The 15,811-nt window shown below is 35.6% G+C and overlaps 1 protein-coding gene across 1 annotated transcript; it reads right to left on the bottom strand.

The window, feature by feature from the left end:
- Positions 1-4,442: 4,442 nt before the first annotated feature.
- On the bottom strand, positions 4,443-14,867 carry LOC128229758 (uncharacterized). The gene is made up of 5 exons (XM_052941571.1): positions 14,658-14,867; positions 9,812-10,211; positions 9,413-9,481; positions 8,779-8,890; positions 4,443-8,555 (listed from the first exon to the last, which is right to left on the bottom strand). Exons 2-5 carry the CDS (start codon positions 10,208-10,210, stop codon positions 5,530-5,532), a joined length of 3,606 nt encoding a protein of 1,201 aa, XP_052797531.1. The 5' UTR covers position 10,211; positions 14,658-14,867; the 3' UTR covers positions 4,443-5,529.
- Between the last annotated feature and the right edge of the window lie 944 nt (positions 14,868-15,811).

The following is a 15,811-nucleotide window of genomic DNA, read 5'->3' as shown; positions in this document are numbered from 1 at the left end:
TACTCTTAATTGTTAGGCCAGCACATTTAGCTAATGATGCTTACAGTTAATTAGGTGTACTGTCTATAAGAAGGACTAAGCCTATTGTAAAGTACAATTTCTCTGAAACAAACATTTATATACAGTTGGTCACTAGGTGTCAAACTGACCCTTTTTTAAGGTTCTGAGCTTTTCTCAGTCCCACATAATTCTAAAGAAGTATGGTACCATACTTCATCTAATTAAAACACCCCTTACAGTTCACCAAACAGAGTCTGGTTGCAGAGTGTCAGCAAAATGTCAAAAGACTCAACGAAAGAATGAAGTGCCATACACTGTTCAGGTGCACTGCACTTTTTTATTTGTTATGAGTGTTGAATTATTCTTTATAAAACAACAGTAATTATTTTCTTGATAGCTTGATTATGCATATATTAAGAGCATATTAAGTACAGTTCTTTATTTTTTACAATTTCCTTTCTGTTGCTTTTGTAGGTAGATATTGACAACAAAACTGGTTTTGATCCGTTCATCAATGGCACCTCATGTGGCACATTTTTTAAGCCTTTCTCAGTCGGCATTGACAGGACTTAATTGAGTAGTGTGATTTTTTGTAAGGTGTAAGAATGACCATAAAGAAGCCTTATATCTTAACCGAGATCTTTGGGATAATGTGAAAGACAAAGTGGACACATTCTTTTCACTTCTTTTATTTAAATACATGCATATGTTAAAAATACAAAAGTATCAACTGTGTCAATTATAGGGAACAAATTGTATGTATTTGCATGATATATCATTTTTGTTTAAATTGACACACTCTTCTTTTTTGTTTTGTAATTGTTCTTTTAATTGTCCGATTTCCTCTTTATAGTAGTCGACATGCAAATGAACAGCTGTGAACATTGCACTTGTTGAGGAATGTTCTTCAAATATGTCATTGCTGCTGCTCTTTTGTCTGCAAAGGAAAAGTCTTATGTTTAATATTGTTCTATTCTTAACTTAAACATTTCATTTCAAGGTTGCCTTAATGAAATCCTATATATATTTTAGAATATGTTGGTGATGTTCTTACTGTTTTGATGATGTCTCATGTGGTGCGAGTATCATCTCTCTTAAGCTCTCTCCGCTTTGGTCTCTTCTTCTACCAGTCAAAAATATTGGGAACAGTATCTGGCATTACACGTCTTCTGTTTGGAGTCCAACCAGTATAGTCATCTTTGGTGAAGTGTTTTGAACAAAACACTGTTGTTTAAGAAATCTAAAATATACCATAAATATAAAACTGAGTGTTGTTATAAGAACATTTACGGTACTGTATTCGATTCTTTTTCAATTAAAACACACCAGAAACCATTTTAGAAAGGAAACTTTTTAATATCAAAGTTAAACGTAATTTGAATTAGATGAAAGAACATCACACATGTTACTGCATGTTTGATAAAATATACGATAATAATTATGTATATTAAACATACGGTACCTGAAACATAGGCCCTTTGTCTCTCCTGATTTTGGCAATCCATATTTTACGTTTTCCTTCTACTATTGCAATTTTATAAAAGTTCACATTTAAGTAATATCTTCCATTAGAGTTACAAAAATGAAACACAACAGAAATAATTTGATATTCTATAGCTTTTTCCTAAATTCAGATCACTGCTATCACCTGTGGCAGCCATGGCTAGTATGACTGGAATCTTTGTTTACATCTGACCCATCTAAGACTCGTTCTGATTATGGAATGCCAAGCATGCATCGAATTTGAGAATGGGCTATAGTCAAAGCAATATTTTGTTTGCCAATTATTTTTTCAGAAAATGTATTTTTCTGTTCTTTCCTTGAAATGAGACATTTAGAAATAAACGTAGCCTTTAAGCAAGAAAGATATTTAATTTAAAAAAGGAAACATTTTAAAGCTGCACTTACACAGATTGAACGTTTTGACAACTTTTTTATTTTATGTCTTCGAACGAGCCAATTTTTGCGAAAATGCATGAAAACCAGTTATATTAGACTGCTACTAAAACATTAGATGGTAGATTTTTACATTTAAGTTCAAAAATGGATGTTTTATGCATTTTTCTTAAACCGTTAGTAACGGTTTAAGCCATAAAACATTGATTTTCGAACGGAAATATGGAAATCTGCGATCTGATCTTTTGTCAGCAATCTTTTATCGTTGGTTTGCAGACATTTGCGCAAAAAATTGCTCTTTCCCAAACAAAAATAAATAAAGTTGTAAAAACGGTAAATCTGTGAGAGTGCAGCTTTAAACAATGGTTCAACATCTGGCCAGAACGTTCTGGTCAATCCCAATTAATGTTGACTGTTTCGTTCAACTGCGCTGGAGTAACTATCAATATAAAGCTTCTAAAACTCAAACGAAGTAGAACTATTCAGGTAGTTGTTAGACAATGATTATAAAGCCATCACAATTGGAAATCGTGTATTCAACGAAATCTCCTACTGAGATTCTATAGTTTTACTCGACCGAGCGTGACAACTGACTACACGTTATGAATGCTAAAACCATAAATAAAACATTCAAATGTGAACTTATATGTACGCAGTTCATAATTTGGAAAATACGACACTTAAGTCACTTTTCTAAATTTATTATCTTTTGTGTAATATGAAATAAAAAATAAAGAATTTCCAACATACATTATTTCTATTCACCTTGAATAAATATACTTATATGTTAAAAACACTTATACATTTTTTTTCATTTGACTTTGAAAATATTAGGAAATTGACTTAAGTTAGGAAATGACTACCGTTATGAATGCTCAAGCCATAAAAAAACATTTAAATTTGAACTTATATATACGCAGTTCATAATTTGGGAATAACAACACAATATACATGATACATATCTATCTATTGTGAAATACTTTCAAGTCAATAGTAAAGGAAGATTATACACTGTAATGATACCTAGCGGATTTTTCCCGTCATCATACTGAAATTTCGTTCTATCCGACGCCAGTGCAGAATATATCCGTCTTTCATACATTATAAATTTCAATGTTGTAGTTGAAATCGTTTGGACAAACAGCAAGTGTTATAAGTATGTTTGTGATTGGAAACCTTAAATCATTGATTTATCGATAAAATAGCAGCCCCACATGTTTTTATTTTCTAAACAAATGAAAATAAAACAGCGATAATGATTTTAAAATAAAATACCATGCGACTGAAAGTCCTCGCTTTTCGGTTCAGCGAAGCGAAATTTCGGCACTTGAAATGGTTCGTCACTTGCAGCTGATTCTAGATATGATTTGTTAAGCGTTTTTTTAAGTTGTTGTTTCTTAATATAACGAGAGTTAAGGACAGAAAATTTCGGTCCCGCGACTCTGGTCCACGTTGATAGAGGTTGGCGTGCATGCGGCGAGGTGCCGGGGCAAACGTTCGCCTAGGGCACAAAATCCGCCGTTATAAGTGCCTGACCAGAAAGTGTTTAAAGTTTGTGAAAAAGAATCGTTTTGGTCTTAACCTCGGAAAAAAACTGATATTTTAATATGTAAAAACATAAATGATAACCCTACCTATCATTGTTTAGACTGCTGCTTAAAACACGTATCAATACCGATATAATCCGGTCACCGCAATAACTAGAATCCGTTGCCGGCTCGTGTTAAAACGAGGAGTAATTTCTTAAAACACTATTAAACATAATAATACCCTATTAAGAGTAACATGATGAATGTTTTCTTTACATAAAAACTACTATGCGTGTGTATATTATATGTGAGTATTATGTTTAAATGAGTGATAACTCAAAGGAGAAACAAATAAAAAATAATTCAGTTTCAGCTTTTCATTGTGATTTGTTTGTGTGGCAAGATCGTAAAACGACATATTAAGGGCCACCAATTATCTTTGCAAATATATTTTTCATTCTATTTTGTTTAATGAATATTGTTGGAAATAAAGATTTTTTTAAAACTCCAGAAAAAACTTTCTTGAGCTGTAACAATCTTGTTCGCGACTCGAAAATACCGTTGACAAAAATAATCCGCGCTGTTTTATCATCGTGATAAACGTATATGTCTTTGAAAATAAAGCAAATTATGATTCATGATATAACTGACCGAAGATAATGATAATCGTTTAACATAATGTCAAGTTGTTCTCTTATGGGTACTTTTAATTAAGTTTGTCCGCAAATGCAATGCTTTGCCTGTCCCAATTAATCTCCATTCTTTATTAATTAATCATCATGTATTGTTTGTCACATGGTTTAAAACCAGTTCCCGTAATAGCCAGGAATAGCAGGCCTTCTCATGACATGCAGTTGGTCGATTAGAATGAAGTGAAATAATGCAGCCGAGCACTGAAAATAATCGAGGTGAACTAGAGTTGTGTCAATAGAGAACGAGTGCTGCCAAAAGCATGTATGTGCCACAATTATGCAACTGTGTGTAAGTAAGTTAACAAAGTAAAGTAAGGTATTAATATACAACGTTTATAGTTTATTTCATTTTTTTAGGCAATATGCCCATGCGTACCCAAGCAGTAAAACATATATGTGATCTGTCATAGTCAGTAGTCATGCAATATCAAGTTACAGAATAAGAATTGAACCATTTTAACTTAACATATTTAACTACACATACAAAACTACAAAACAAACACAAGCGTGAGGAGATATTGTCTATAGCTTTAAAAACATACATCGCCAGTTTTCTATTCTCGTTAATATTTGGAGACGTAAATAAATTTACAAATCTCATAACATATGTATAAATATATATTTTGGTGGTATTCAATATATAACCATGCAATAATAAAGTGATAAAAAGCACTATTGTTATCTTCGATATCAGTAATTATACATTTTTCCATTTTATACATGTCAATTAGTACAGTAGATTTCTAAAGAAAAAAACAAAAACAATAAAATGTTCAGTGCGCTACAATTAACAATTAAATGTTATTTCTGCGTTTTTGCCATTAAAACCAATGAATGGTAGCATCACATAATTATATACTGTTTTATTCGTGAATATGAACATAATGTTCTTATTTGCTATAGGAACTTGTATACACGACCGACATAAACTCCGAAATTTGTTTCCCTAATTAACACAACTAATCACAGTTTATTATGGGTACAGTTAATAACAAAAACAAGTACAAATAATAATGTCGAAGAATTACACGATTATTGACATTTAAAACAGCATTTATATAAACACAACATATGTATTTCACGGTCAAAACTAACATTTTGAAAAGCCTAAGAATCAGCTAAAATAGTTTACGACATCTTATCTATACGTGTCTACTGTTGAAAAACGCAAGATGAGTTTATCAAAATATAATCTCAGTGATTTTAAAAAGTTGTTTAAAATCATTTCAAGACACTATCACAGCAATTAAAACAGATAGGATTAATTCTTCTAAAAAATAATGTATTCACTAAAACCGTTAAGCCTGATTCATCTTGCGTATTTGATTCAATACCATTTTACAAACGACGTTTAACAGCTAAAACTAAATATGTCTAAATACGTATCTGAGAAAAAAATGTTTTTAAGTAATTTAGAACATGTCATAGTCCATGAAATCGTCATCGTCATCGTTATCGAAAAGATCATCATTTCCTCCAAAATCCATCCCATCATCATCGTCATCTGAGTAGTTTTCACTTCCAAAATTATTCAGCAAATCCTGGATTAATCTTAAATTGTCTGTGTTCCCAGCACCCGCGACTCCTGTAGAGGAAGCTTTAGCCCCCGCGTCATCATCGTCGTCATCGCTTATCTCGTCAAAATCGGACTTTATCGCTTGCTTCAAAACTTTGATAGTATTCAGGTCCTTCGAGGCTGGTTTAACAATGTCTGTAATGGATACTCCCTTTTTGTTCGGCATACATTTTACACGATCAAATATTGCTGGGTGAGCTTTAAGTAAAAGCATCTCAATCAAACGGCGGTTGCAATGATCCGCGTGACTTTTGTTTCCTTTCATTCGTCTCAAGATATGGAAAACTGTGTCTCCTCGTTTCGTGACCATAAGTGGATCTGCATTGTATTTGCTTAGCAATAGATTTACAGCGTTTACATTTCCTTTTTCGCACGCAACATGCAGAGGTGTCCGTCCGTACTTGTCGACCGCATTGACGTCTACCTCAGCAGCTAGTTTGGCAACAAGTTTGATATTTCCCTTGTGAATAGCAGCATGCAATGGCGTAAATCCCTGTTTCTGTGGCATTGTTTTATCCGCATATTGCAACAGCATGCGCGTCGCAGTCTTCTTGCCCGTATTAATAGCATAGAACAACGGGGTTTGACCAAAGAAGTCCTTTACGTCTGGATTCGCGTTCTCATCGATAAGTAGCTGGATCAGTTTCCTGTCGTTCTTCCAAACAGCGACATGAAATAGGGACATGCCTTTGATAAACGATTTCTTGCCATAGGATGCAATTCTCAGACTATCCTGACTTTTGTCATGCTTCAAAAGGACCCTGACTGTTTCAAAATGACCTCTGATGGCTGCAAGAAATATCGGATAGTGACCACGGTGGTCCTTGATCTTTACATTTGCACCTTTGCTCAGAAATCTTTCGACGACTTCACCTAAACCAAGATCAGCAGCGATATGAAGAGGCGACCTTTTAAATTTTCCACCCTTCTCGTCCAGTGGCGAATTATGGTCAATGAGAAGTTTGATAATATCGGCATGCTTATAGATAACTGCCTTGTGGAGTGCCGTCAGGTTCTTATCATTTTTCACGGACGGATCAGCGCCATGCTTCAACATGCATTTTACTGCATAGGAAAATCCTTTTCTTGCTGCAACAATCAACGGATAATTCCCATTAACGGCGTTTCCTTTGTCATTGATATCAATACCTTGGTACTCAACTATTGTATCGAGGACCTTATTTGCTTCAAACATGTTTCCTCTTTTATGCATCGCTACATAGATTGTGTCTCCCGAAACTTTCGCTCCATGGCTTAGAAGTAACTTCATCATGACAGTATCACCGGAATGTGTTGCCAGTAGTAGTGGATCGACTTGGTCCTTTGGAAAAACTTCTTGCTCAATCAATTCTTTCGCCAACTCACTCAGCCCACTGTATAGCGTATAACCCGGAAGATACATCACCATTTCTGTCATTTTGATCCCGTAGTCGAGGAAGTAGCCGGTCATTTTCATTACAGGGACAGTGAACAGATCCTGATCGAGATGCTTTTCACGGATGTACCTGATGAATGTCTTCACGAAACCTTTGTCTTTAAATGCGCTGTGTTTAAGTATACCAAAGTCAATGCCATTAAGTACATCAACGGTGTTTGGGCGAGGACCTTTACGTTGGAGCTGTTGGAATTCGTCATGTGACGGCTCCTTTGCCACAATATTGCAGTTTTTTCGACCAATCATGTTTGCAAACTTTTCACACAGCGCATCATAGTGTTTCTTTGGCACTTTAACACGAAGCTCGTCCTCTCGTGCTGGGGCGATAGTAACTCGTTCCATCAGGAAATCTCTCGGGCATAACTCTATGCATTCCAGGAGTTTGTGACTTCCAAGGACTACCCCGACCATGTCCCCGTTCACATTGTGACTGAACGTGTACTCCCCAGAATGATCGATCAACAGCAACAGGTCATTAATATGGCTTTTCAGGGAAGATTTTAAAGTTTCAAGGAATGAGTAAGTAACGTCAACTCCAAAACATTTTGCAACATTTCTCACATGGTCGGACACTTTGGTAGCATTTTGTAAATCAAGCTCCTTCATTCTCATATTCTGTTCTGCCCAGACAGCAACCAAAGCCAAGAACTTATGGAACTGCTCTTCATCCTTGCCTTTGTACAACTGGTCAATATATGTTTTGAAGTGTATTTCCGGTTTGCTGAAGAAAACAGAGCCGAGTTTCATCAACGCCTCACTTCGGACGAACAATGTTGCACACTGCGGAAATCCAAACACAAGGTCTTCACTTTGACCTTCTTGTAGGTTCATCACTCCCTCTGCCTTCCTCACACAGTCCTCGTATCTAATACGGTAGGTGTCAATCATGTCCTCAGATTTGTTTTTTTTTGCCCTTGACATTAGAATTTCTTTCTTCTCGTTAAACGACAAATGCATCTTTGACGACAAGAGCAAAACGTATCCATCCTTGTCATCAAACATTGTGAGCTTGTCCATTTCCTCCAAAGCCTCCTCTTTAATGTAGTGCCTTGTGGTTATTATGATTCTCAAACGATTCTGCTTTGCAGCTCTCTCCATATCAGGCAGGTACGGTTTCCAATCAGCAAGAAGTTTCTGATTGAGTGCACCGCCTCCAAAGATATCATCCACAATGACCGTATTAAAAAGCTTTAATGACCAATCCACTTTTCCCCAGTCTCGTGCATGCTGAAGTTTAAGGCAATTTTCCGGCTTGGTGCCGTCAGCTAGGGCCAGCTTGGCTGCCATGGCAGTTTTCCCCTCACCTGGATGACCAGTTAGCACGATGAAATGCTTCTCTTTTAGCAAATGAATGGCTTCTTGAAAACGGGCTGTTTCCACGTAAAATTCATCATCACAGCTGTCTTCAAGGAACCATAACGTTGTCTCTGTGAAAATGATAAATGTTTTGTATATATATTTGTTTAGTAGATTTTTTTTAAAAACATATTTCTGCTGACTTGTAAAATGCCATCAGATTGAAAAAGATATTCCAATGAGTATATTTTCAAACTGACAACTCCTAATGAAGTAGAAAATTTGAAAAGGCATGTTGGTTTTAAAAAGTCCTTAGAAATATAGATCATGTTATTAGGCACTAAAACATTATACCCCGGAGGCTTTTCATTTCGGGCGTCACAATGTCGAGGGTCTTTGTCATCAGCTCGGCGATATCAGCTTTCACGTCATTCAACCCACATGACTGGCCAAGTGTTACCATCGCCTAGTTGTAAACATGTAGGTATGACCATTTGATTTACGCTTGTAAATAAATATGTTTTAGTAACTATGAAAGTAAAGAAAGTAATTGAGTCTGGATGACTATATTTATTCATACATTCACGAACCAGCCGTTAATATCAACGTACAAATGTTGACAAAGAGCATTTGACCTTGGAACAGACAACATATAGCACTCTCATGACGAATGCTAATTACTGTCAACCTTGCTAAATTATTTCATACCCACCCGAAAAATAAGAGAAAAGAAAATACACAACAACAAGAAAACAACAACAACAAAAAATGTCAACGTCATCAAAATTTCCTACTTGACAAAGGTTGACAATCTACATAAAACAATATAATAATGACGTTGACTATTTACAATAATACAATGAAAACTACTGAGACAAGCCATGTAGACGAACATTCAAAAATAAACCCTGTTTTGAGATACTAGACAAGGGCCTTAACGACAATTAACTAGAGACAAAAACATATAAAGACCACATGCACAACTTACATTTTCCAGCAAACTCCAGTTCTTTTGGAACTCCTTTTGTTCAAGATAAGCAATATCCTTATGCTGCATCTGAAAATTTACATCATGAAAAAGCGTGTGTTATAATATTATTAACGACCTTTTGACGGTGCAGACAAACACAACCAATGGATTAAACGGCATCCCATTTAAATATGGATGCATTGAGTGAATATGTGCAATGGATACACGTACAGCAGGAGCACAAATTAAGTTACTGAAGTTTCGGTCTGACTGAAACTGTTCATTGACAGTGCTGAAAGGTGTAACGCATTTCATATTTGGTATCATATCAAACAAATATTTTATATCAATTGAAATAAAATTGTAAAATTGAACATAATGATACACTAGAATGGCCGTAGTAATTTAAATGAAGACCTTGTTACGAAGATTCCGTATCCGCACGATGTTTGCAATGACAGGAGGCATGGTGTCCGTTATTTTGTTGTTGTCGTTCTCCTTCCAAATAGGATTGTTTGGTTGCAAGTTGCAAATGTTTCTGAGCAGAACAATCAGCAGACTGACGTCAAACCTTTGTGAGTCTGGATTAGGATTGAGCAGACGATATTGGTCCCTAGAAATTACACCATCTTTCTGCAATTTATCAATTACGCGTTTGTGATTTCTCAGTTCATTCAGCAGGTTGTTTGGGTTAACAATAGAGTCGAATTTTTCCCTGAGAACCTCGCCAGCCTTCATTAGAAGAAGATGTAGGCGCAGGTAGTACTGCTCATTCTGGGTTCCATCCACCGACTCCGGCGTCACTGCAGCCGCCATTCTGAAACATAAAATCTCTATACCTTATAGCACAGACAAAAACATAACTACATACATAGATATATTAATAATGATCAACTACTAGTGTACCAAAACAAAACAAAATTGTATTAATTCATCTTCAATATTTATATGAAAAATTACAGAAACAAGTCTAGTAGTCGAAAGTTTAAACATAAACCCCGTTTAATGACACAGGGTCAACGCCAATGACATAGAACACAAAAACAAACAATAACAAACAGGAAACATTGAACAACAATACAAAACAGCACAAACAACACACTACATACATACACTTAACCGAAAATTGCAACAGTTTTCCATAAATACATTTCTAAATGGGTTACTTTCGATCGTCAAGAAAAGAGTGATCTATTAGTGAACTATTAAACCATTTAGTCAGTTGTAAATTATTAATTTAAACTTGTTTTATAGGGATAGGCAAACAAATAGAGACACAAGTCAACAATCACATTTTACATACAATGGTTGGGGCATGTTACCGTGCGAACACGAAACAGTTCATTTGGTGAAAGGGTTCAGTTTAAAGCCCTTCACACTGCAGTGAAGGATCAAAACATTAAATGTTTAAAAAAAATAGTTGATTTATATACATCACATGTGTCAGTGTTATTATGAGTTGAGCAAATTTTAAGAAAAAAGATTTGATCAGATTTTCAATTAAAAGGCATTTGCAGTTTTACGGAAATATATTTGTATTAAATGAATTTGTTACAATGTCAAAATAACCAACACTATCCTATCAACAATGTCTTGTGGCTTTGTGACGATTGAAGCTATTTTAAGAAGTATATTTGCATTTCTGTAACCAGGATATGAATTTAATACGCCATTTTATTGAATTTATTACATGCTTTTCGGTGGTTTATATTTAAACTTTTGGCTACTGAGCTTGTTTCTGTAGTTTTTCATATCAATATTTTTAGTGATTTATCAGTGAATTACACATGTTATTTCACTGTTTCAAGGTTTTGGTGTTCACTCGGTGAAATATATTGCGATTTAACGCTGAAACAAACAATTATCTTTTATATATTTCTGATTAGAAAATATATCATCAAAAAACATCGGGTTGTCTGGGGCACTTGACACAATAATATACACATAATTATCGATGACATACTTTTCAGAAAAATGCATGCCAAGAAATAGTGGCGAAATTTACCACTTTTGATTTCTACACCCCTGATAATCTGAGGTCAAATACTTAACCATGTGTAAAACCATGTTTTCACTGCTTGAAAAATATTCTGGTTTATAGGTAAGCAGATTAAATGAATGAGATTTGGAAGAATATATTACAGTGTGTGTATACTAAATTTATTTTAATTTTTCTTCACATGAACACATTCCGAGGACTTTCGTATAACTGTTTGTGATCTGTTTTTTGAAAATGTTTTAATTAAAATAAATTGCTTCGTTTTGTGTTCAACTTGCATTGTTTCAATACCGTTATCGATGTAAGCGATTTCACGCACATTTAATCCCGACCCCGGTCATTATTCATTAGAAAAAGTGTTTCCTTTTCTGTTTAAATATTGACTCCCCCGATAAGTTAGTGATTCCCTACGATCATGTCTATACAAAAGTTACCGAACGGATACGACAATGTTATGTACCACTCAATTGTAACCCCCCCCCCCCACACCGGTTCGGGGAATAGCGGGGACTTTGACTTTCGGTCCAGCAGATCTAAGGTAAAATTCCCGCCCTGCGGAGACAAACTGCTGGTTAAATCCCCGCCACATTCCCCATCCTACGTAAGGCCCATTCACCGCTATTGTTTGAAAAGCCACCACATTCACTCGGCACTGCGAGGCCACCTGGAAGGTAAATACACGGCCCATTTCCCACGCTATCCCCGTTACACCCCCAGACCGAGGGCGTGATTACAATTGACTGGTGCATTATATTGTAGTAAAAATAAATATATAAGATCAACATGTTTGGTCAAGTCTTAGTAGTACAGCTGGTAGTGCTGCAGCTATTGATGTTGGTATAACTTCTATTGCTACTGCTACTTCTACTGCTACTACTGCTGCCTCTACTGATACTGATTCTACTACTGCTCTGCTTCTGCTACTACTGCTGCTTCTACTAATACTGCTCCTACTATTGCCCCTCTTCCTCCTCCTCCTCCTCCTACTACTACTACTACTGCAGCTGCTGCTGCTACTACTTCTACTACTCTACTGCTGCTGCATGAACTTTGACTCTATGACCTTAAAATCCAAAGGAGTCATCAACTAATCACCCAAAACCTAAATGTCAAGTTTGAGGGCCATGGGTGCAGGCATTGTTAAGTTATCACACAGACAAGCTTTTTGTGTTCAAGGTCACGATGACCTTAAGCTTTGTCCCGATGACTAATTAAATCAATAGGGGTCATCTACTGGTCAGGTCCAGCCAGGCATTGTTGAGATATCACTTGGAGACGCTTTGTTAACTTTTTCGCGTTAAAGGTCACTGTGACCCTAACCTTTGGCCCGATGACACTTACAATCAAAAGGGGTCATTTACTGCTCATGCCAAGCCTCAATGTCAAGTTTGACGACCATAGGTCCAGGAATAGTTGAGTTTGCCTTCAAGGTCACTGTGACCTTGACCTTTCAACCGACGACCCCTAAAATCAATAGGGGTCATCTACTTGTCAGGCCCAACAGCCAAGTTTGAGGGCCATGGGTGCAGCAATTGTCGAGTTATCACTCGGACAACCTTTTATCATTCAAGGTCACTGTGACCTTGACCTTTGGCCTGATGACGCAAAAATCAATAGGGGTCATCTACTGGTCAGGCCCAATCTCCAAGTCAAGCTTGAGGGCCATGGGTCAGGCATTGTCACGTTAGCACTCGGACAACCCTTAATCATTCTAGGATACTGTGAAGTTTACCATTGACCTGATGACACCTTTAAATCAATATGGATCATCCATCGGTCAGGCCCAGCCTCCATGTCAAGTTTGATAACCATAGGTCTAGGCAGTTTTTTATTTTTCACTCGGACGAGCTTTAAAATCCTGTTACCATTAAAGGTTTCTGTGACCTTGACCTTTGACCCGATGAACCCCATAATCAGTAGGGGTCATCTACTGGTCCTCATGTCAAGTTTGATGATTTTACCTTCAGGAATTGTTGAGTTATCACTCGGACAAGCTTTGGTCTGCCGACGGACCGATCGACATGTGCATAGCAAAATGCCCCCCTTCGAAGAAGCAATATTTGTTTTGTTGCTGTTGCTGCTGCTACTACTGCTACTGCTACTGCTACTGCTACTACTACTACTACTACTACTTAAATACTTAGCCATATAGTTAAGAAATACATATCTATATATTCAGTTATAAAATACTAAAGCAATATTTGTTTTATGTTTGACAGGAATTGAACTAAAGAAATTGAGATAAAGCGTTAAACCTAGGAAACATGCACAATAGAAAGATGGATTAAAACTTAAAACTATAGAACAAAAGCACTGATAGGAACATTTTGCATAGTCCACAAGTGCCAGGTTTATGCAGGCATTTATCCCAAATCTGATTTAAAAAACTGTTTTCGTAAAATTTGGACAACTCCTTAAACCATAAAACATGTCGCAAAAGATTTATGGTTTAGTCATGAAAGAAATCATCAACAAAACAAAAGAATAAATTTGTGCTGTGGAAGACCCTTAAAATCGTGGTATGAATCTCACAATAATTCTGCCATTAATCAGTAAATACCACAACTAATATGTAAAGGCCTGGTCGGAATCAGCCAAAGCTGCAAACAAGGATAAATAGAGGTGGATTATCATTAATGAGATAGAAACCAGATTTATGATAAAAGTAGGAACAAAGTATGACTGAAGCGTTCAAACTGCACTCTCAATGATTGAACGTTTTGACAACTTTTTGTACATTTTGTCTTGGAACGAGCCAATTTTTGCGAAAATCCATGTAAACCAGTTATAGACTGCTGAGTGCTGACAAAATATTAGATCGCAGATTTCTATATTTAAATTAAAAAAAATGGTGTTTTATGCGTTTTTCTTAAACCGTTAGTAACGGTTTAAGTCATTATACATTAATTTTCGAGCGGAAATATGAAAATCTGCGATCTGATCTTTTGTCAGTAATCTTTTATTATTGGTTTGCAGATATATACGCAAAAATTTGCTCTTTCCAAGACAAAATATATAAAAAGTTGTAAAAATGGTATATCTGTGACAGTGCAGATTTAAATGTTTTTAAAGAGTTTCGTTTTGTTTTTGATCATTTTTAATGTTATTCACATACTAGTACATAAATGCGGGAACTGTACAGCATATTTACTTTATGTTTAATAGTAACGTAAGTATCGTAATCAATCTTATTGGAAATCGACCTGGTGTCTTTAAAAGAATATTGTTACACATTTCAGTGCATATAAAATAAAATTCACTTACGTTATCTCCCTTGTGGTTCAGTATACTTTTCGGATATTTCTATTGCATTTTCCGACTTGTTAGTGAAAACTTGTTATTAACAAGTACCGTATCCTGTTGTAGTAAGATGTCGGCAGCAGTGTGGTGACAACAAAAGAGTAAAACTAATCTTTTAAACGTATCACATCCACATTAAAACTTCCTCAATGTCTAGACGTATCGATTTGGGATTTTCGGAAAATTCAACTTTCGCTTTAACGGCGAAAGGAGACAACTCAAGCAGAATGGAATATTAACTGAAACACAGTTAACTACCCTTAAGGTATTCGACTATGTTGTATTCTTTTAAATGGCTACGATAAAATAATATTAGCAACGGCGCTTGGTTACATGTTAATGGCTGAGTTCCAACTAATAAGTGTTATGAATGTGTACAGAAGAGAAGAAATAGATTTGTTTTTTCAATATAAGATGCACATATGAATGGTAAAAACAACATGTTGCAATAAATATATAATGCAGTTCTCTCTCTCTCTCTCTCTCTCTCTCTCTCTCTCTCTCTCTCTCTCTCTCCTCGTGATTTAAGTAAAGAAACATTAACTTAATATTTTCATTTAGTTTAAAAGCACACAAAAAATCTGCTGTAAACTATAAAGGCAAAATAATTTAAATCAACACTATTTTCAATAACATTCCTATTTTTTTTATCAAAATGATAATACAAAAAAGCAAATTGCAGACGACTTTGGGATTTCGCGGAACAGGCTTTAAACTTGGTTGAAAAAAAAGACCAAGTAAGAGCCAGATTCCTTGACGGTGACAGAGCCCGAGCACACACCATGTGGCTGGATTGTTTTAAATGTGCTATCTATATATTTACATGTTAAGTGATGTGTGTATAAAATATGACGCATGTTCATGTGTTAATCATTGTATGAAATATTCTTATTGTTTTCGTGTATATGTGTTTATATTGTTATTTTTATTGTGTATATAAATCATAAAACAATTATATGATATTGTCATAATATCGAATGTGTGATGTTGCGAACAGTACGATGTGGGTACAATAAATGATCTGCTCTAGCAGAAATAACGCAGGATAATATCAAACAAGTTGAACACGACTTTATTTAACGCATTTAACGTATACAAGAAAAAATACACATTCAATT

The sequence above is a fragment of the Mya arenaria genome, chromosome 4 (genome assembly GCF_026914265.1).
Source record: "Mya arenaria isolate MELC-2E11 chromosome 4, ASM2691426v1".
Classification (NCBI taxonomy): Eukaryota; Metazoa; Mollusca; class Bivalvia; order Myida; family Myidae; genus Mya; species Mya arenaria.
Note: the sequence above shows the minus strand (reverse complement) of the source record. Positions and strands in the feature narration are given on the sequence as shown.

Coding starts and splice junctions, on each gene's coding strand:
- LOC128229758 (XM_052941571.1), bottom strand. CDS start 10,210: ATGGCGGCTGCAGTGACGCCGGAGTCGGTGGATGGAACCCAGAATGAG. Junction 9,482..9,811: donor TACGGAATCTTCGTAACAAG/GTCTTCATTTAA, acceptor GTAAATTTTCAG/ATGCAGCATAAGGATATTGC. Junction 8,891..9,412: donor ACTGGAGTTTGCTGGAAAAT/GTAAGTTGTGCA, acceptor GTTTACAACTAG/GCGATGGTAACACTTGGCCA.